This window comes from Eleutherodactylus coqui, chromosome 1 (assembly GCF_035609145.1).
Source record: "Eleutherodactylus coqui strain aEleCoq1 chromosome 1, aEleCoq1.hap1, whole genome shotgun sequence".
NCBI lineage: Eukaryota > Metazoa > Chordata > Amphibia > Anura > Eleutherodactylidae > Eleutherodactylus > Eleutherodactylus coqui.
Genome location: NC_089837.1, coordinates 225881058 through 225903915, shown reverse-complemented (window position 1 = coordinate 225903915; position 22858 = coordinate 225881058). Strand labels below are relative to the sequence as shown.

General features: G+C 45.8%; 1 protein-coding gene and 1 long non-coding RNA gene across 2 annotated transcripts; both read right to left on the bottom strand.

Annotated features, from left to right (window-relative positions):
* Positions 1 to 8401: 8401 nt before the first annotated feature.
* On the bottom strand, positions 8402 to 9181 carry LOC136611440 (uncharacterized). Its single transcript, XR_010790270.1, has 3 exons — positions 9094 to 9181; positions 8713 to 8838; positions 8402 to 8630 (listed from the first exon to the last, which is right to left on the bottom strand). It is a non-coding gene; the product is annotated as an uncharacterized lncRNA (long non-coding RNA).
* Positions 9182 to 9223: 42 nt separating this feature from the next.
* LOC136578825 (protein kinase C delta type-like) lies at positions 9224 to 20690 on the bottom strand. Its single transcript, XM_066579035.1, has 5 exons — positions 20343 to 20690; positions 10068 to 10159; positions 9893 to 9955; positions 9421 to 9533; positions 9224 to 9237 (listed from the first exon to the last, which is right to left on the bottom strand). Exons 1-5 carry the CDS (start codon positions 20511 to 20513, stop codon positions 9224 to 9226), a joined length of 453 nt encoding a protein of 150 aa, XP_066435132.1. The 5' UTR covers positions 20514 to 20690.
* Positions 20691 to 22858: the final 2168 nt, after the last annotated feature.

The window sequence follows — 22858 nt, the reverse complement described above, 5'->3', positions numbered from 1 at the left end:
GCTGACGTAATGATGTCTGGCGCGCATGCGCAGAAGCCCGGCATCAGGTCTTGGAGGACCAGATCACAGTGGGACATCACAGAGGACAGGGGTATTTTCAGCTGCCCTCATGAATCCGATCCACGGGGGGGATCTGTAAATCTAACTTTTTAAACCTTTTTATTTACATTCATGCGATCGGCGTTTCTCCATTGGAAACGCCAATCACATTACTGGGAGGGGACTTCCTATAGACCCCATCAGACAAAAGGTAACCGACAGCATGGAGGTGTCACACCCACAGCCTGCAGGGCTTTAATACCCAGAGGAAGCATGTTTTTAAGGGTCAGGGAATTAAAGCTCAGCAAAGCAGGATGTAAAAACACTATGGGGTGGTTACTAAGGGATTAAAGCACAGCCTAATATCAAACACTAAATTAAAGGCCCTTTAGAAGAATAAGGAGGATTCCATTAACAGAGTATTATTCCAGGTAAAGAGCCCACGAGTCAATTCTTCTCAGTATTAGGGTCTTATTGTAATACTAAAGTCTGAATCAAGTACTGTAAAATAACACGTAGTATTTCCAAAAAGTTCAAGACCAAATGTGGACACTAGATGGCAGCAAGGCACCCTGTAGTTCTTTCTTGGATTTTAACTGCAGAGTTGTGAAATATTGGGCTGGGTTCACACAGGGCGTATTCCCGCCGGAAATCCCGCGGTTTGGCCGCAGCAAAAACCGCGAGATTTCCACCGGGAGAACCGCCGCGGAAAAAGCCGTGGTGGCTTTGAAGCGGCCCGGCCGCTTGCTTTTCTGTTGCGGCCGGCGCTCCCATAGAGGAGAGCGCGGACGCAACGAAAGTAAACAAAAAAGTAAAAGTAAATAGACATGCTGCAGCCGCGGTTTCAGCCGGACTTACCGCAGCGGATTGGCCGTCCCGTGTGGATGAGATTTCTGAGAAATCTCATCCACATGTCTGGCTAATCCCGAGATTAGCGGCCGCGGGCGGATTTGCCACGGCGAAAATCCGCACGGCAAAACCGTGGCAAATCCGCCCTGTGTGAACCCAGCCTTACTCTTCCATGAAAAATTAGGGCACCAGACGTTTAGCATGAGGATGTAAAAATGTCATTTTGCTGGCACTGCAATATGTTGCCAGTCTTTTTATATGTTCCTATCACATGGCAAAATATTCTTGAATGTACAGTTACACTTTGATTAGTCTTATTTTGCAAAAGTAGAAATCTAAAGGTTATTAAATTCAAGAGTTCACTTACTTTCTGCACTACACATAGCTCCTTTGACAGAAAAAAAATGTTATGGATCTTGGAATGCAGCGACACAAAAAATTTAAGTGTTTTTATTCTACAGAAGTAGTAAGATGAAAAACTATATAAATTTGATATACTATTATGGCCTAAAGCATACACATAAATCAAGAGCAGTTGAAAAAGATTTGTGTTTTATTACGGTCACATCAGAGTCCTGACCTTAACTCTGTTGAGATGTTGTCGTGTGATCTGAAGAGGGCTGTGCACCCAAGGCATCCCAGAAATATTGATGAACTGAAGTACATTTCCAGGGAGGAAGGGTCCAAAATTCCTCCTCCAAGCTATAAGAACACTTTGGTGGAGGTGATTGTTACTTAAGGAGAACCTACACAAGCGGAATCTTCCTGCACTGTAAAATAAAATACATGAATGGTACAACTGTTAGTTTAATTAGTTTATTTAAATTGTGATTGTCTATACTTGAGCCATAGATAACAATCAGAGCACATTTTATTAGTAATCAATGCAGAAAACTGGATAATTGTAACAGTATCACTTTTTCTCGCAACCATGGCACTCATCTGGTGCGCTGAGTATTGGCGGGGCAGCCTATTGCTGTTGGTGGTCAGTGAGCTCAGCAGCAGCTCCGCGGCTTTCTCTTCCATATTAGGAGCAGAGTGCTCTATATTATTGTGCATGCTGCATGCATGTTTGCAAGGATACATGCTCGATTGAAACCGTTGCAATGCTGCATGCATGATTGCAAGAATGCATGCTGGATGCACAGTCTCAACCATGCATGCAACATTCACCGGCGCAACCACACATGCATTGGTGTGCCCATGCATACTTCTGACAATGCATGCTGCATGCATTACTGCAATGATGCATACATCTATGGTTGTGTCAATGCATGCAGCACCCAACAAAAAAGAGAGGATATTCATTTCCATCGAATGGCATACCTTCTCCGTACTGTGGTGATGCAACTGTAAGTAAACATTGGCGCTGACACATGTGTTAAAACCAGTTGCCAGAGGTCAACTACTAATTTTTCATATCTTCTTCACAGGACAAGTGATAGCTTGCCAGAGAGGGTGCAGAGCCCTGCAGTAGAAGTTCAGTTTTTGAAAGGCAGTGTGGCATCGCCAACAACACCAATTTCAGAGGCTTCAGTGGAGGAAGAAATGGAGAGCTGCACCTACTGTGCCCTATGAAGTGCTTATTGACATGGACCAATGCAAGATTCAACTTACCCAATGCCAGGTGGCTGCTACACATCCAGATCCACCACCATCCACTCCTCCCCCACGGATTCTGAATGCTCTTGCAATTCCTTTTTTTCTAGACAGTTAATGTAATGTTTTATAATGTAATATTTCCAGTAGTTTGCTTTTCAGGATTTAGTGGATCTCCCTTAAAAGACTATTGATTCCGTTCCATTGGAACAGGTAATCATTAGTTGCTCGTAGTCCATCGTTATGACCGATGACCAATCAGCAGGCGCATAAAGTTACAGCCACAGATTGGAACGGAAGCATTCGCCAGCACAAATAATGGGTTGGAGTCACGACCAAGAGAACCTGTGCGCTCAATTCTTGTTGCTCTATTCTCTGGATAGATAATCGCTATTTTACTTTTGAAAAGACCCAAATTATTTAAAGTTAAAAAATAAATGACAAAAAGCAGGTTTTCCAGAAAAGTGTTTTTATTTTTTAAGGATTATACATTTTTTAATTCTATCCCAACGGAAAATTTGAGGTATTGGTTCATAACATGGCTAAAGTCAGCTAAAACACATTAGTCACTTGAGCAAATTTTGACCATATTATTTGAGCTCACAACCCATATCAAGGGTCCTCATTGTCTTGCGAGTCCCTAACTAAAAAAAAATAAAACTAGCTAAATAAAATTTTGGCCGGTAAAAAAACAATATCATAGTTTAGAAAGTCCTGACCCTCAGGCTTAACAGACAGAGGCCAGCTGCCACGGAACTGCTCCCTGGGAAGTCAGGAAATAGTCCGCGAACTGGTCTCTAATCCAAAGTCCAGAAGATGCAGGCCTCACCACTTGATTCTGATCACCACCGCCAACTGTTGAAGTTGTTGGTAGTTGACCATCATCAAACGTCCAACCCGCATCTTTGCTCCAGCAAAAATTATTCAGAACCACAGCGGCTTTAACTACAGAGCACACATTTTCAGGTTCCATCTGAATGGTGCCCAGGAAAACTCGCCATTTACTGGAGAGAATTCCAAAGGCACATTCAACGAAATGCCGAGCAGACGTGAGTCGATATTTAAAGACTCTCCTTCTGGTGTCCAACCCTTTGTGGTGAAATGGTCGCAGAACGTGGGTTGACAGCCCAAGGTCCTCATCTGTGACAATTACGAATGGGGCTGTTGGACCTGAAGAACCAGGAAGCAACAGTCGCTCTGGCAGGGCCAGCTGGTTGGCTAGAAGAAGCTGGCCCATTCTGGAATACCTGAAAATGAGAGCATCAGCAGAGCTTCCATAGCCCCCAATATCCACCATTACAAATTGATAGTCACTGTCGGCGACAGCCAACAGGACTACCGAACAGTAATGTTTGTAATTAAAATATCAGGACCCTGAGCACGACGGCTTCTTAACACGGATGTTATTCCCATCCAGGGCCCCAATGCAGTTAGGAAATTGTGCAGCTTGCTGAAAATTGCAGCCAAGGCAAGCCATTGCTGCTCGCTGGTAGTCTGAAATTGGGTTCCCTTTAAATGCTCCTAGATGATGTTGTACATCTTCCTCACGATGTGGGAAATCATACGATGTGCAAGCAAAAAGTGCATGGCAGCAAACAAGTTTTCGGTGGCCAGGAATCTATAACAAAAAGAAAGAAAAGATCTGCACCTCTAGCTGCCCATAAGCATGCATTAGCATCCGTAGGGCAGCTAAAAGCATGCACGTGGGATTTTTTTCCCCAGTCATATTCCATCAAAATGTATACTCCAAAGGCCAAATGGCACTCCTTCTTGCATGTGCCCATACAGCAATTTATGTCTACATATGTGGCATCTCCGTACTTGGCAGAAATTGGGTAGCAAATTTTGGGGTGTATTAACGAAAAAATTCTATTTTTTTTTTTTTTGGATGACCAATCTTTTTTTTTGCAAATTATATTTATTTATTTGCAAACCTTCTAAAATCTAATTTTAAATAATTTTCATGACAAAGAGTTGGCCAAAGTCTGGAGGTGGGTTATTTACTTAACGCAGAATGCATGGGGGCCGCACAGTAATTTGTGTCATGGTGAGATGGCTCAACTAGGTGAGCAGAAGTTACTGCTGTCTTGCCCTATCTTTTGACTGATCTACTGAAAAAACAGGAGGGGGAGGGAGTTTAGCTGCATCCTATGCTGGGAAAACAAGACCACTCGCCCTAATTAGGCAATCTAAGCCACGGGAAGAGTGTTAGGCACAAGCGTGTGTACCGGCTTTTTAATTGCAAAAACGAAGCACAGCAAAAATGTCTTGCCCTATATTCGGTAGTTTTTTTTTTAACATCTACTGCGCCCCCGCATTTGCATTTGTAACTTTGCATTTCCCCGCGCAAAATAATCTTTTGCACCACTCTGAGCAGTCACTATAAATGGCACGGCAGACATTCACAGTGTCAGTGGAACTTTCAACAGCAAATAGAAAAGAATAGAAATGGAAATTTGAAGTCCACCTGCAGTTGTGGGACACGACCTGTACCCCCTATAGGGATAGGTTGGCCAAAGAGACCCAAATGGTTTTTGGTGGCGCTCGGAGAATGGCATGTCCGCACAGTGCACCAAATATTGTCAGTATATTTTGGATGTCTTTTGCCATTATCAGTATACGATTGACTTTTTGCAATATCTGACATCTAGAAAGCACCTCTGTGAAGCAAACATTGTTTACTATGCCAATAGTGTGACTGCATTAGGGCCACTTTGCAGCCGCACTCGGTGGTCACTCCATTTGCAGTGCTCCTGGAGCCTATTGTTGTGTCTTTCCTATTGTCGCCAGCACCTGTATGCACTTGTATACAGTATTAGTTTTCCTGCGTGCAAGAAAGATAAGGCAGGACGTATCATCCCGCTCTTTTTTTTCCCGAACTTGTGCTCAATTGCACAAAGCATGGATACTCCAAAAAACGGATCATCTGCTAATACGCTCCTCCGCATCAAGCATATCAGCACATGCACCCATGTGTTTAAGCCCTTAGGTATTAACTGATGGCACTGAAGTGGAGAGTGGCTTTTGTTTGAGCCATATTGTTAAAAATAACAGCGTATTGCTAGGATATACCATCATGTTCTGACACCTAGAGCGGCTTCAGACAGGCTGATGTGCAAATACGCTTACCACTACGAAGCTTATTAGCGCATAAACCAGTCACAATTCCTTTTCTTTTTTACCATTCAAATGTTGCGCTATTGAACACAGTTTAAAAAAAAAAAAAAGCATAAAGATAGGTTCTGCCCTTTAGTTTTTCTACGTGCGCAAAAGATAGGGCAAGTCCTCTGTTTACTCGCGCATAGTATTAATGTGTGAAAATCCTGCAAGTCACGACGAAACCATTAAAATCAATGGTCATATTTTGCTGCCATGATTTTCACACTTGCAAAACATGAAGAAATCGCGTTTGTCTGTTTTGGCCCTAACGGGTCTTACAAGGGGCCCACAGGTCCTGACATTACAGGCACTGCAATGCTGCTTAGCACTGCTTTAGTGCTGCATCCTCTTCCCAGTTGTTCCGTGAACAGCGGCGCCTCTAGCCCTCCCTGTGCAGGAAGCGCCGCTGTGCAGGGAGAAGCTTTGAAGGTGATGCAGCACTAAAGACAAACGTTGATGACCTACAATACGCTACAAATAGGCCATTAAGGTCTGACACCAGGAAAATAACAGTAAATCTATCACCTAATGTATGAAATAATACACAACACTAATATTTATTAATAATCATTTATTATTAATGATACAAAACAATAAGTTTAGGGTTACCCAACAACATTGGCCATGCAAACTGTGATGTAGTCACAGGCGCCATGTAGCCCTAGACTAGATGTACATTATGGTATAATACATTCCATAAACCTGACCACATATAATAACATTCCATATAAACCACATCTTCAGTGTAATTATAGATAAATCCACAACGTTCCGTCCATCAGAATTGCTCCATATAGTCAGTCACGCCAGCGGTCAGTAAATGGTTTAGCCGGATGCTCCTCATGTGGAACTCCTCTATGGATTGTGTCTGTTGACCCTACTACTGCATGGACTCTTCTTTGGCCATCCTGATGTGTCGCACCTCGTCAAGGTGTTCCTGTCATCTATGTAGAAGAAATAACAGTGCGGTTAATTAAACAGAAAACAATTGGCTTCCTACATCTCTTAATATCTGACATCCTCCACCCATTAGTATGACTAGCTGGTGGACAAGGGCCACAATTAAGGGTGCATGCTAAGAGTAAATCAAGGAGAAAATCCACACCAAAATCCCCAAGTGGACTTTGATGTGAATTTTGGTGCAGATTTTCAAAGCGGGATTTACTCATTGTATTGCAATGAATAAATTTTATGGTGAAAATCCACAGCATTTTAGAATGCCTAACTAATACTGAAGATTTTTTTCTGCTGTAAGGCCGTTTTCACACGTCTGAGCAACTCGTGCAAGATTTGTGCGTTGCGAGACACACATATCTCGCATGAATATGAACCCCATTCTTTAGAATGGGGTCATACAAATGAGCGATTTTTTTGTTTTCTGCGGTGCGATGCGGAAAAACAAATCGTAGCGGTCCTATCTTTGGGCAAATCCTCGCATCAGATTGCCCATTGTTCTCATTGGGGCCTGCAGCAGCATCCTTCTTACCCCTTAATAGCCGGTCATCTCACACCTTTTTCCTTATCACCCATGATAGAACTATCATAAGGATGAGGAAATGTTATTACCAGTAAATGTACAATAGTCATAGGCATGTGTTTAGGTGTTAGGCTAAAAGAAAAAAAAATCCGGCCTCCTCTTCACCCCTTCATAGCCGGCCATCACACACCTGTGTATTTCCCCTCTGCCCAAGACAGCACTAGAAGCTATTGCTATCGTAAGCATGGGGAAAGTCATTTACTGGTAAGTGAAAAAAAATAGGTTATACATGCCTATGACTTGTAGTGCAGATGTTATAAACCATACCTACCGCCAGCTGCAGGGTGGCACTGCTGGCTTCTCCTTAGGTTTTCTCAAGCAATCTTTAACCCCAGTGAGGTGCCTTTAGAGTAATGGGGTCTTCTTCCATACAGGTGTCTGTGGTAAATGCTGGCCATCGGATCTTCTGGTCTTCTCTGGATGGTCCTCTAGAGGGCGCACAGTTTGCTCTGATGACATTGTGGAACTGGTATCTGTGGGAAAAAAAAATCCGGCCTCCTCCTTACCCCTTAATAGCCGGCCATCTCACACCTTTTTCCTTATCACCCATGATAGAACTATCATAAGGATGAGGAAATGTTATTACCGGTAAATGTACAATAGTCATAGGCATGTGTTTAGGTGTTAGGCTAAAAAAAAAATCCGGCCTCCTCTTCACCCCTTCATAGCCGGCCATCACACACCTGGGTATTTCCCCTCTGCCCAAGACAGCACTAGAAGCTATTGCTATTGTAAGCATGGGGAAAGTCATTTACCAGCAAGTAAAAAATATCTTATACATGCCTATGACTTGTAGCGCAGATGTTATAAGCCATACTTACCGCCAGCTGCTGGGTGGATCTGCTGGCTTCTCCTTGGGTTTTCTCCAGGAATCTTCAACCCCAGTAAGATATTGTGGAGCAGGTATCTGTGGGGAAAAAAATCCGGCCTCCTCCTTACCCCTTAATAGCCGGCCATCTCACACCTTTTTCCTTATCACTCATGATAGAACTATCATAAGGATGAGGAAATGCAATTACCGGTAATTGTACAATAGTCATAGGCATGTGTTTAGGTGTTAAAAAAAAATCCGGCCTCCTCTTCACCCCTTCATAGCCGGCCATCACACACCTGTGTATTTTCCCTCTGCCCAAGACAGCACTAGAAGCTATTGCTATCCTGAGCATGGGGAAAGTCATTTACCGGTAAGATGGAAAAGTGTTCCACATGCCTATGACGTGTAGCGCAGATGGTATAGTGCTTACTTACCACCAGCAGCTGGGTGGATCTGCTGGCTTCTCCATACAGGGGTCCAGGGTGACTGCTGGCCATCGGATCTTCTGGTCTTCTCCAGATGGTCTTGTAGAGGCTGCGGTTCTCGGCTTCCTCCCATGATCTTATTCAGCAGGTGTCTTGCTGAGGGTTTTCCAGTTGACAAACGAAAACCCGGGGTACCTGGTCTGTGTATCTGGTGGTAGAGATACACTGGCCTCTGCTTCTTCAATGTCATCCAGCTTGGCTTCTTGGAAGGTGGGATGAGTGTCACTTACTTCAGGGATGTATGGTGGAGTCACTTTCAGTCTTTCCAAGGAGTGCCAATCGATGTACCGGAAGAAGCGATGTCCTCTGATGTTCCCATGTAGTCCTAGGCGCCGGGCAGGATCCTTCTGGAGGAGCTAAAAATTAGAAATGTATCTAGAATTTAGTAACTGCAACCTGGGATCTGGGCGCAGTACGGACAAAAGCAATTACTACTCCCTGAATGCTGTTCTCCATGAATGGGCATCTATTGCTCTCATTTTAGGAGGTTGGTGATTGGGATAAAATGTGTATGTTTAAAACCGTCATCAGTACATCTCTTATACATTGTCAGCTACTATTAACGTTGTGTAACCCCTAGTATTAAACCCTTATAACAGGAACATACTGACCTTTTCAATGATGCTTCTAGCACTGTACGAAATCCCACGTAGGAGTGTAGGATCATAATCACACTCGCCGGTCAGCATTTCATTTAGGATGACACCAAACGCATACCAGTCAATAGCAGCGTTGTACTCTTTATTGGCCTGCATCTGCAATAAAGAAGAGAACTAGTACTAGTAGAGCGACATCTTGTATTGACCATACTGATATATCGCTCTCTATATCAGATTATTACACCCTCTCCCATAGTCCTCCATGCAAATTATTAGTACAATTTTAAAAAAAGGAGTAAAGTTCTCTTCTTACCTCCGGAGCGATATAACCTACTGTACCAGCTACACCAATGGATGTTCGGCCTCCATGCATGTTGACAAGCGAAAGTCCGAAATCCGTGATCTTAACATGGCCAGTATCAGTTAGCAAGATGTTCTCCAGCTTGAGGTCTCTGCAAGATAAAAAATGTGGATATAAAGTTAGTGTTCAGCTTATAATATTATGTGATAAATTCACATTGGAATTAGGAGGTTGTCTCATGAAGTGAATCCCTTTTGAATGGCAGCTAATCACAAGCATAGGCCCATCTTCTCTAACTGCTGGTAATCAGCTGTTATCACCATGAGAAGACAAGTCTAGCCTGATGTTTTGGACTCTTCAGGGAAAATCTGGCTTTAGAGCATGACCATTTAATGCACGGCAGGTTGGGTCCTTCTCAGACAGACAACCATATGCCTTAACAGGGTATTTGGATAAGGGTTATATTCATGAGAGGCCCCTTTAAGAAGTGAGTAGTTAGAAAGCCATTACCTGTGGATGACTCCTTTACGGTGCAAGAACTGGATCCCACAAACAAGTTCGGCGCCATAGAATCTTCAAAAGGAAAAAAAGAGTATTATATCCCAAAAATAAGACAGGCAGCTCATGGAAATGTTATTCTTTAGTGTTACACATCTCATATATGTACAATGTACTCTAGTTTCACCTGGAACTGGTGAGGTCAAGTCTCCCCTTCCTCAGTAGAAGGTCGAAGAGGTCGCCGCAGCTCACGAACTCCAATCCAAATAGAACATTCTTCTGCAATATAGGACCGATATGTCACATTACCAAATCACCCTGCGCACATTTTATTAGTAACATAGTAACGTTAGGCTGAAAAAAGACTTGTGTCCATCCAGCTTAGCCTATTAGCCCCAATGCTGATCCAGAGGAAGGCAAAAAAAACAAAACAATGGGGTATAAGCCAATCTTTCTCTTTTTAGAAAAAAAAGGATTTTCCTACTCCAAGTCTGGCAATCAGTATATATTCCGGGATCATCAACCATTCTGAAGTTATCAATGACTATAACATAGACTAAAACATGTAATATAGTTACACTCAAGAAACGTGTTCAGGCCCCTCTTGAATTCCTTTAGTGAATTCACCATCACCACGTCCTCAGGCAGAGAGTTACATAGTCTCACTGCTCTTACAGTAAAGAACCCCTTCTATGTTGGTGTAGAAACCTTCTTACCTCTAGACATAGAGGATGTTCCCTTGTTACAGTCACAGTCCAGGGTATAAACAGATGATGAGAGAGATGTATTGACCCCTAATATATTTCTACATAGATTCATTACACAGTCTAGACAAGTACAGTTATTTAAAACTAGCTACTTAAGCAAATGCCAACAAACTTAGATGATGTTATTACTCTCCAATCATTAGTTATCTCACTGTTGTACTCCCTGCCAGTTACTAGAATGATTGAAGGTTGGCCATCAGTGTCGGACTTTGGTACCTAAGGCCCACTGGTATAACTGATTCTGAGGGCCCACCATACAGTGATATGGAAATACTAAGTGCTGTGTTTTAGTGCTAATGATGACCCGTGGTACACTGTGCAAATAATAACTGTGTCACGCATTAATGCTGTAAAAAAGACTCCCCCAGAGCTGTGCATGGCATAAACTAGCCACTGTTCACCCTTCTACTGCCCCTCTGGTCTGGCACCGCTGACCCATTCCTCTCTGCTCTGAGTACCCGCTGAAACAGGAAGCAATGACATAACATTCATCGCTCACATGGCCGCTATAGCCAATCGCTGGCCTCAGTGGTCATGTGAGTAATGAATGTTACGTCATAGCTTCTTGTTTCTCTGGGGCTCAGAACATAGGGAAGTGGGTTGGCAGCACCAGACTGGAGGCGCAGTGGAAGGCTGAAAAATGACTTTGTTTTTAATGTAATTTCCTACTCTGGGACAAGTTTTTGAAAGGTCAGAAAACCTTTTTGAATAGGGGTTCTGTTTATTGGACTGAGTTTTCCCCCTATGATTACCAAACTATGCTTATTTGGGAGACCTTAACCCCAGGTTTCCATTGCAGATTGCCTATCAAGCAATGCCTGTTACGTGGCTTGACAGATTGCCTGTCAGGTCATGGTATAATGTAATGCTATGGTATGATCAAAGAAATGGGGAAGAAAAAACTGCAAAAACGTATCTAAAAAAGATTTATTAATTATTTATTTAAAAAAAAGTAATAAAAGTTAAAAAAGAAACCCTTTGCTATATTTATAGTAAAATAATCCAAATAATAAAACAAAAAAACATATTTGGTATTGCTGCATTCATAAAAGTCAGATCTATGAAAGTAATGCATTATTTTCCCCACAACGGGAACATCGTCATTAAAAAAAAAACCCGCCAGAATTGCGCTTTTTTTTCCGGTCACCTCCTTTCCAAGAAAAAATGTAATAAAAAAAGCTGTAGCACTCCAAAATGGCACCAATAAAAACTACAGGAGTCCTGCAAAAAATGAGCCATTGCCCAACTTTATATATATATTTGTTATCGTAGTAATTGTACTGACCCATAGAATAAAGTTATGTCATTCTTGTTGCAGTGTACGCTGTAGAAACAAGACGCACCCAAAGATGGCGGAATTTTGTTCTTTTTTTCATTTCACTCCACTTAGAAGTTTCTAAATGTCTTCCACTACATTGAAAACTAAAACTTGTTCCGCAAAAAACAAGCCCCCAGACACCTATGTCAATGGTTAAATAAAAGAGTTAGGATTTTTTAAAGGGGGGGGGGAAAGAAAAATGGAAAAAGAAGGCCGCGTCCATAAGGCGTTAATCTAATATATGAATGTACATAATAAATGAGTTGCAGTATGATTAAATGACATGTGCGCCTAAAGCCATACTGTAGATACGCTTAAATATAATCATCCATATACACATTGCAAATATATAAAGTATATAATGTACAAAAGGGGCAGACACTCACAGCAAGTAGCCAGTGTCAGAACCGGCAACTCTCGGGGCCGCCGTGCCCGCACCACCGGTCCGGCCACCCGGGGTACAGGAGCACGGCGCAGAGGTACCCCGGTTCTTGTGATCTCCCCGGGCCGCTGTAAGACTGGTCGCCGCCGGGTTGCTAGGGAGGCAGCTGGTGCTTCTAGTCGCTTGACTACCAGGCTGGCTTCCCTGGTAACTGTCTGTGCAGTGAGACTGGGGGCGTGCCCCCAGCACCGCCCTGATTAGCCCTGCTGCTGTCAGGCTCCCCGCCCCAATCAGCTTCTGGGGCGGGAGCGCTGACAGCATTTAAATAGGTGTGTTTTCCTCTCAGGCCTTGCCAGTGTTAGTTTGGTCTTCCAGCTGCACCCACGTATTCTTTTGACTCCTGTTTGTGACCCCGGCTTTCTTGACCTCTGCTTTTGGACCTTGACTACGTTTTTGCCTGACCCCCCTGTACTGCGTACCCTCCTGTTGCCGACCCGGATTGTCTGACCGTTCTACCGTTGTTTGTCTTCAGTGTCTGTTTGTCTTCCCGTGTCCCGCTTCCCTAGTGAGGGTAGGGACCGCCGCCCAGTTGTCGCCCTGGGGGTTAGCCCAGGGGGGCAAGTAGGCAGGGACAGGGGTTGCGGGATATATCAGGGACCCCCATATCCCGGACACTGTCCTGACAGTAACACTGGCCGAAGGTAGGTCAGACTCGTGCATCCGCCCGGCTACTTTGAATCCCTCGATGGAGGCCGTGGCTGCGTTAGCGAACCAGGTCCAGGTCCTTACTAACCTTGTCCAGGACCTAACCGCCCGCATGCAGCTACAGGAACAAGTGGCGGCTGCAGGTCCCATGCAGCCCCCTTCCGCTCCCGGGACTATGTCAGAACCCCGAGCCACGCTGCCGGACTGCTTCTCTGGAGAGAGAGGTCAGTTCTTTGCATTTAGAGAGAGCTGCAAGCTCTACTTTGATCTCCGACCCCACTCCTCTGGTACTGAATATCAGAAAGTGGGAATTGTAATTACCCGCCTGAGGGGGGACCCCCAAAATTGGGCTTTCTCGCTACCAGCAGGCTCTCCAGCCCGACTATCCCTTGACGCTTTTTTTTCCGCCCTGGGTCAAATTTATGACGAACCCGACCGGGCGGGCTACGCAGTCTCCAAACTTCTGGCCCTGCGCCAGGGTGGTAAAATGGCGGAGGACTACTGTTCCCAATTCCGTCAACATTGTACGGAATCCGGGTGGAACGATGCCGCCCTAAAAGACTTATTTTTGACCGGTCTGTCTGAGGGTCTCAAGGACCTACTTGTGGCCCACCCAGAGCCTAGAACCCTGGAGCAAGCCATGACGCTTGCTATTCGGGCCGACCGACGTTTGAGGGGCCGACACGCCGCTCGGGCCACTCCACTCCCCACGCCCACTTCTTCTACTGACCTGACTCTCTCACTTCCCACCACCGAGCCCATGGAACTGGGAGCCATGAACCCCAAGCAGCGACGGGAATATCGCCTGAAGAAGAATCTTTGCTTCTACTGTGGGGAGCCGGGTCACCGCATTGCCACCTGCACTAAGAAGCCAAGGCAGGAAAACTCCCGCTCCTAGGCAGTTGTCGGGAGGACTGTCTAGGAGCTAAGGTACTCCCTGTGTTATCCAAAATGTTATTGCCTTGCACCCTAGAATTTCATGCTTTCCACCGTACTGGGCAAGCCTTTGTTGATTCTGGGGCTGCGGCGAATTTCGTTAACTTTAATTTCGTTGCTCAACTGTCCGGGGTTTTTTTACGTTTAGAGACCCCGATTCTGGTTTCAGGAGTGGACTCCACCCCATTGCAAGCAGGGGTGGTTCATCTGGTTACCCCTGAAGTAAGGTTTACGATAGGAGCCTTACACGTGGAAACCTGCACCTTTCTAGTGATGAGAGATTTGTCTGTGGACGTCGTCCTAGGCCTCCCCTGGCTCCGGGAGCACAACCCGGTAGTAAATTGGGACACGTTGGAACTGGTAAAGTGGGGTCCCCGCTGTGCCAACCACCTTTGTGCTGTGAAGGTGGGAATCTCCACCTGCGAGGGGACCCCCCTACCAGATTACCTCTCCGAGTTTTCTGACGTGTTCTCCAAACAATTATCTGAAGCTCTGCCCCCTCATAGGGAATGGGACTGTAAAATAGACTTGATTCCTGGGGCCAAACTTCCTAAGGGCCGCATTTATAACGTTACGGTTCCTGAGAGAGAATCCATGAGGGACTATATCCAGGACAGCCTGGCCAAGGGGCACATCCGGCCCTCAGAATCCCCGGTGGGTGCCGGGTTTTTCTTCGTTGAGAAGAAGGATGGGGGCCTCCGGCCCTGTATTGACTATAGAGAGCTAAACAAAATCACAGTACGAAACCAGTATGCCCTTCCACTCATTCCTGACCTCCTCAACCAGGTCGCTGGTGCCCGATGGTTTTCTAAACTTGATCTCAGGGGAGCATACAACCTCATCCGCATTCGGGAGGGGGATGAGTGGAAAACCGCCTTCAATACGCCCCTCGGGCATTTTGAATACCTAGTTATGCCTTTTGGATTGTGTAACGCCCCCGCCATTTTTCAGGGGTACATGAACTCAGTGTTTCAGGATATCATGGGGGTGTTCGTGGTTGTATATCTAGACGACATTTTGATTTTTTCCTCCGACTTGCCAAGTCACCATACTCACGTTCAGACTGTACTAGCTCGACTCAGACATAACAAGCTGTTTGCTAAACTCGAGAAATGTGTGTTCGGGGTACAAAAGATATCATTTTTGGGGTATATCATCACGCCATGCGACTTCCAGATGGATCCTGAAAAGGTGAAAGCCATCACGGAGTGGGCCCAGCCAGGGTCGTTGAAAGCCCTTCAACGCTTCCTCGGCTTCGCCAACTACTATCGCAAATTCATCAAAGACTTCTCCGTGGTGGCTAAACCTCTAACGGACCTCACCAGAAAGGGGGCAGATGTGAGGACCTGGTCTTCTGAGGCTCTGAGGGCCTTCGATACCCTAAAGGCGGCGTTCTCTTCTGCACCTGTCCTAGTACAACCAGATCTGTCCAGCCCTTTTTTGGTGGAAGTAGATGCCTCTGAGTTTGGTGTGGGAGCGGTACTGTCCCAAGGTCCCTCCACTCTCACCAACCTTAGACCGTGTGCCTATTTTTCTAGGAAGTTTTCTTCCACCGAACGGAACTATGATATAGGCAACCGGGAATTGCTGGCGATTAAGTGGGCTTTCGAAGAGTGGAGGCATTTTTTGGAAGGAGCCCATCACCAGATCACGGTACTCACAGACCATAAAAACCTCACCTATCTAGATTCCGCTAAGAGGTTAAATGCTCGGCAAGCCCGCTGGGCCTTGTTCTTCTCTCGGTTCAATTTTGTGGTTACCTATAGACCCGGTTCTAAGAATGTCAAGGCTGATGCCCTGTCTAGGAGCTTTGGTTCTCCGGAACCTGCCGAGCCGGAGCCTGAGAGCATTCTCTCCCCTGGGGTGGTCCTCGCTGCTGTCTCCTCCGACCTTTCACCTCTCATTCACGCCGCTCAACAATCTGCTCCTGAAGCCCTTCCGGAAGGCAAATTATTTGTCCCATCGTCACTGAGATTGAAAGTGTTAGAGGAGACACACGCTTCTGTCCTAGCTGGACACCCCGGCATCAGGGGTACGCTGGAGTTAGTATCCAGACTCTATTGGTGGCCGCACATGGCCAAGGAGGTACGGGTATTTGTGTCCGCGTGCCCGGTTTGCGCAAGGGGGAAGAATCTCAGGAGACGTCCTGAGGGTCCTCTTCTTCCCTTGCCCATTCCGTCCAGGCCATGGTCCCATTTGTCCATGGATTTTATTACTGATCTGCCATCCTCGCTGGGGAATACGGTCATCTGGGTAATAGTAGACCGTTTCTCTAAAATGTCACATTTTGTTCCGCTTTGCAAGTTGCCTAACGCCAAACTTCTGTCTGAAATGTTCATCAAGGAGATTGTTCGGTTACATGGGATCCCCGAGGACATTGTGTCAGATAGAGGGGTTCAGTTCGTCGCTCGCTTCTGGCGAGCCTTCTGTAGAAATCTAAACGTAAATTTGTCCTTCTCCTCCGCTTTCCATCCCGAGAGTAACGGACAAACGGAACGAATGAACCAAGAACTTATCCAGTATCTGCGACTGTTTGTCTCTGATAACCAGTATCAGTGGGCCAACTACTTACCTCTCGCCGAATTTGCTATCAACAACCATGTTAACTCGTCGACCCAATTGTCACCTTTTTTTTGTAACTATGGGTTTCATCCCCGGTTCTCGCTTTCCACTCCTGTGGTCTCGAACAATCCGGCCGCCGACATATCCTCTGAGGAACTGTGCACAGTTTGGGCCCAGGTTCGTAAGAACCTTCAGGGTTCCCAAGAGAAACTGCGTAAATACGCAAATAAAAGATGTACCATCTCTGCACCTTTTGTAGTCGGGGAGCAAGTTTTGTTGTCCTCCAAGAATCTGAGACTCAAGGTTCCCTCCCTGAAACTTGCTCCTCGGTTCATTGGCCCATTTACTGTTTCTCAGGTCATCAACCCGGTGTCATATAAGTTGGCACTTCCTGACCCCTGGAAGGTCCACAAGGTGTTTCACAAAAGCTTACTTAAGAAGTATGTGACTCCAGTTCTACCCACCCAGAACCCGCCTCCTCCTTCTCTGGTACAGGGGGAACTGGAGTATGAAGTAGAAAGGCTGGTGGATGCCCGACGGGTTAGAGGTGTGCTGCAGTACCTGGTCCACTGGAGAGGATTTGGCCCTGAGGATAGGACGTGGGTCCCTGCCAGGGACGTTCATGCGCCACGCCTAGTCCAGGCATTCCACAGGGCTTTCCCGCTTAAGCCCGCACCTGGCCATGGGGGTCCGGTGTCCCCCCGTAGAAGGGGGGGTACTGTCAGAACCGGCAACTCTCGGGGCCGCCGTGCCCGCACCACCGGTCCGGCCACCCGGGGTACAGGAGCACGGCGCAGAGGTACCCCGGTTCTTGTGATCTCCCCGGGCCGCTGTAAGACTGGTCGCCGCCGGGTTGCTAGGGAGGCAGCTGGTGCTTCTAGTCGCTTGACTACCAGGCTGGCTTCCCTGGTAACTGTCTGTGCAGTGAGACTGGGGGCGTGCCCCCAGCACCGCCCTGATTAGCCCTGCTGCTGTCAGGCTCCCCGCCCCAATCAGCTTCTGGGGCGGGAGCGCTGACAGCATTTAAATAGGTGTGTTTTCCTCTCAGGCCTTGCCAGTGTTAGTTTGGTCTTCCAGCTGCACCCGCGTATTCTTTTGACTCCTGTTTGTGACCCCGGCTTTCTTGACCTCTGCTTTTGGACCTTGACTACGTTTTTGCCTGACCCCCCTGTACTGCGTACCCTCCTGTTGCCGACCCGGATTGTCTGACCGTTCTACCGTTGTTTGTCTTCAGTGTCTGTTTGTCTTCCCGTGTCCCGCTTCCCTAGTGAGGGTAGGGACCGCCGCCCAGTTGTCGCCCTGGGGGTTAGCCCAGGGGGGCAAGTAGGCAGGGACAGGGGTTGCGGGATATATCAGGGACCCCCATATCCCGGACACTGTCCTGACAGCCAGAGTGCAAGAACTATATCAAGGTCGAAGGGCGACGTCACTGGGATGTTTGTAAGTGCAAAATCTCCATGCACATTCTGCAGACAATAGCACCCATTGACTTCAATCGGTTTGTACACATTTCCGTATTTTATGTGCGCAAAAAAAGCTGCAAAATGTTCTACTTGTGTATGCACAGAAGTCTATGGGGCGTGCGCAAATGTGTGTGCAATACGCTAGGAGATGCTTAACCCCTTAAGGACAAGGCCTATTTTGGCGTTGAGGACCAAATGATTTTTGGTATTTTTTCATCTCCATTTCTCAAAAGCCATAACTTTTTATTTTTCCGTTGACGCGGCCGAATAAGGGCTTGTTTTTTGCGTGGTGAACTGTAGTTTTTACTGGTACCATTTTTGGGTACATAGACTATATTGTAAAACTTTTATTATTTTTTTAATGATCGTAGGGAGAAAAACCGCATCAATTCTGGCATTTTTTTTAAAGCATTAATTCTGCAGTATAAATGACACAATACATTTTTTTCTGTGGGACAGTACGGTTACAACAATACCAAAATTATTATATATTTTTTTAGGTTTTTCCACTTTTCCATAATAAAAACCCTTTTTTTGGAAATTTTTATTTTTTTCTAAAATTACTACATTCAAAGAGCTATAACTTTTTTATTTTTCCATGGATGGTCTTTTTTTTTGCAAGACGAGCTGTAGTTTTTATTGGTACCATTTAGGGGTACACACATTTTTTTAAATCACTTTTATTGTGTTTTTTGCCTCAGTTGTTTAGCATTTTTTAAACGCTTTTTTCCGTGCAGGACAATACGGGCATTCAATGTATTGTACGCATCATTACGGACACGTCGATACCAAACGTGGTATTTTAAATTTTTTTAAATTTTTTTATGCTAATATGAGAAAAAGCATAAAAAAGGGGGTTTAACAGTTTTTTTTACTTTTTTATATTTTGTATTTTATTTTTCTCTTTTTTTTTACACTATTTGTGTCCCTCTGAGGGACTTTTACTGCAGGACTGCAAATCGCTACGATAAGGCATGGCAGGACTTCTCTCCTGCCATGTCTTATGGCTTACTATAGCGATCATAGGCTATGGCAATACAGCATGCCGGTATCTGATTGGCCACATGAATCCTATTAGTTTCTTTACTAAAGCACATTAAGTATACATCAGTGTAATTCATACCCTCCAACACGTAGAAAAGAGCAGCAGTACAAACCCTTGTTAGGGCTTATTTACACGAGCGTATATCGACCAGCCGATATACGCTCCCATCTGAGCAGTCCCCCCCTTTCCTCCCCTCACCGGCTCTCTGCATTTCTCCTTCACTCCGTGGTTTGCAATGGGAGGGGGCGGGGTGAGCGGAGGTAAGCTCTACTCTGTCCCACCCATTCCCATTGCTGGCTATGGACAAGTGGCGGGAGCAAATCGCTCGGAGGGGAGAAAAGGGGCAGAGAGGCAGAGAGCCAATGAGGGAAAGGGAAGGAGGGGACTGCTCAGATGGAAGCGTATATCTGCGGGCCGTGAAAACGCCGGCTGATATATGCTCATGTAAATAAACCCTTACACAGAAAGGGCGCCAACACGTCATGTATGTCGCACTGTAACCCTATAGGCACTATGCCATACAGTGCGCTAAGGAAGGTTTTCTTACAGCTCTTTTTCTGCTCTGAGCTTCCAAGGTTTTGGCTTAAAAAAAGCCAGTTGATAAGATTGGAAAAACAATGCAGGATTTTTTGGTGCTATAGAAAACACTAAATTTGGAACTATAGCACCAAAATCAGTACTCTTGAAGGATTTATAATTTATGGTCACTCTGGTGGAGGAAAATGGCCTATGTCATAAAAAGTTTATATACTACATGTGTATGGCAGAAGGGGTGAAAATATATGTAGGTGACACTAAGGCGGCTTCACACAGCCATATGGGCAACTACGCTCACCACTACGGAGCGTACTGCGCATTAACAGGTTGCTGTTTTTTTTCTTCTCGGGCTGTTTGATCTCCACACCATGGCGCAGGAGTTTCAAAAAACAGCAGGAAACATACAGCAAGTCCTATCTATTCTCCCCCGTACTATGAACAGGCGAGAATCCTGCTAGTGAGAATAAAGCCATAGAAATCAATGTTTTCGTTTTGTTCCATTACACGGCCGTGACTGTCACAGCTGACTAACAGGACTAATACCTGCCCATGTGTTTAACCCCTAATGCAGAGAATTATGTGGCAGGAAATGACTTTCCTCAAGGTAGGATTAGAACTATTGCTATTCTGGCTGGAAGGGGACAATTTCTGACCTTTGTTATGTGGCCCTATGACTATCTTATATGTCCCTGCCAGTGAAGCCTGTAGTGTATGACATTCGCTAATACAAGGTAGTCACAGTTATACCTTGGTCTGGATGGCAAAGTCTGCATGCACAAGGAAAGGGCTTCCGGATGCCAGCTGTAGAACTTGCTTCTCCACGATGATGTACTTCTCCTTCCCTTGAGCTCGTAGGGCCGTCTTGCTGATAATCTTAACCGCAAATTTTCGGTGGGTTAAAGTATCTTCGGCCTTCATGACTGTGCCGTAACTTCCCCGGTTAAGCTCCTGGTGGAATACTAATCTCTCTTTGAAGGAATCAGAGATTGTGCCGGAGCCGGTTGGACGAACTCCGCTGGATCCTAGGAGGGAAGATAAATGGAATGTATTACAATAAGTCCAGCATTTACTAGACACTATTCACACTGAGGAGATATTGCAAATGGTGCGGGCACAAGAGATGTGCCCCCCCCCAGCCCGTCACTTGTGGGAACTAGCTGTATTATATAGCATACAACCTGCAACATCTAATTGGTTAACAGACATAGGACCCCTGTCACCCTATTGACCTTCCACAATGCAATTGTGGGAAGCCAATGATTTGCCGTGGCAGCTAGGGGTCATAAGGGGTTATCCTGGGACATAATCAAAAATGCCTTTAGCCTGTGGCAATAAAATAACAGGATTCATGCTCACCCGTCGGCTGCTGCAGACAGGTGGAAATTCAGCGGCGGGATTCCCCGCAGAATTTCTGCCCCTGGATACCTGCATGGGATTGCATTACAGCACGCAATCCTATGCAGACGGCCGCGGTTTGTCTGCGCGAAATCACACGCAGCAAACAAACCGTGGCATGCTCTAATTCTGTGCTGGACTCGCAGAGCCCCGCACAGAAACGTCACTCACCGGCCGCCGACTTTGCTCTGCGCATGTGCCGGCTGCCCAGCAGCCGGTACATAAAAGAGCCGGAGCTGTGGGAGCAGATGAGTCCGCGGTGCTCTCTGCAGGCGCTCGGGTCCCGCTGAGAGAATTCACGTAGCCGGATCTGACCCGGCTGTCTGCAGGCGGCCTTCCACTCTTCCCCGCATCTCACCGGCCCTCTAGTACCTGCTGAACTTCACTTCCTAAAACGGGGTAACATAAGTGCCACAGCTATTCACCGGCTGAAGGAAGCAGGTGATTGGCTACATCGGTTATGTGGCCCTTTTCTTGGAGACGTCATCGCTGGCTCCCTGCATCGGGAGGTGAAGACTGGAGAGCCGTCAATATGGCAGCTGTGGGGGATTCTAGGATTTTATTACCACGGGCTGAAGACTTTTTGAACAAATCCATATCCATGGAATTGCAGTTGGAATTAATTGAAAATTTTCCACCATTTTCCTTATATGCTTGTGGCATATAGCTGTGCGTTATAAACTACTCAATTTATTGCAGAGTCTGTCAGTCAAACATTCAGCGGCCAATTACAGCAGAGCAGGGAGGATGTCACATATAGCAATATACCATACAACCATGAAGCGGGGAGTCTGACCTTGTCCCATGCTGGAACTAAAGGTTTATGGGCCCTGGTCAAAAGTTCAGCTTGCTCCCCTCCCTGCTTATGGCAAAAGTTCAATTCTGTCATCATAACCTGCAACTTATTGTATGAGCCACTGCTATGAATCTTAGGCTTTATGCACACGGGCGGGTCAGATTCTAGCCCTTGTAGCAGCAGCTTCCACACGTACCTGCTTTTCTTTACCTTCATCCGTACTGGCGATGGTCCGCATGGCTTACTGTCAAAAATGCGCAGTACTGATTTTTTAAAAAAACCTCCTGTTTTTCCTGCGTCATCGCCTAACAATGCAAATCCTTAGGCCTCACGCACACGGGTGGAGTTTGCATTGTGGAATCCGGAGCGGGCGTCCACCTCCATGTTCCGTAAGAAATACCGTCCATTGCATCCTATGGAAAAGTGACTATTCATGCACACGAGCGGAAAGCAATTGGGGTTTCCACTTGCGCAAGAAGTCAATGGAAGCCATCCGATCCACGGCCCCTCTGCAACTAACATTGCAGAAAGGTCGTGGATTCTGCGTCATGGCTAAGCAATGATGCGGGAAAAGCAGGAGTGGACCGTGCGGACCATATGCAGTACAGATGAAAAATAAGAAAAGAAGGTATGTGCGGCCACCGCTGCTGCCAGGGCCGGATTCCACTGCAGGATCCGACCTGCCCGTGTGCAAGAGGCCTTAACAAAACAGCAAAGCACTATTTTTTTATTTTTTGTCATTGTAGCTGTGTGAGGGCTTGCTTGTTGCAGGAGGAGGTGTATTCTTTAACCCCTTAAAGACACGGCCTATTTTCGATATAAGGACGCAACGATTTTTAGGGGATTTTCATCTCCTCTTGTCAAAAGCCATAACTTTTTTATTTTTCTGTCTGCCTATCTGAATAAGCCCTCAATGAGTACTGTGGGTTAGTACGATTACAAGAATACCAAAAATATTATAATTTTTTTTGTTTTTCTACAGTGAAACCCCTTTTTTTGAAATTATAATTATTTCTATATCACTACATTAGTCCAATAACTTTTTCCATGGAAGGAGCTCTGTGAGGGGTTG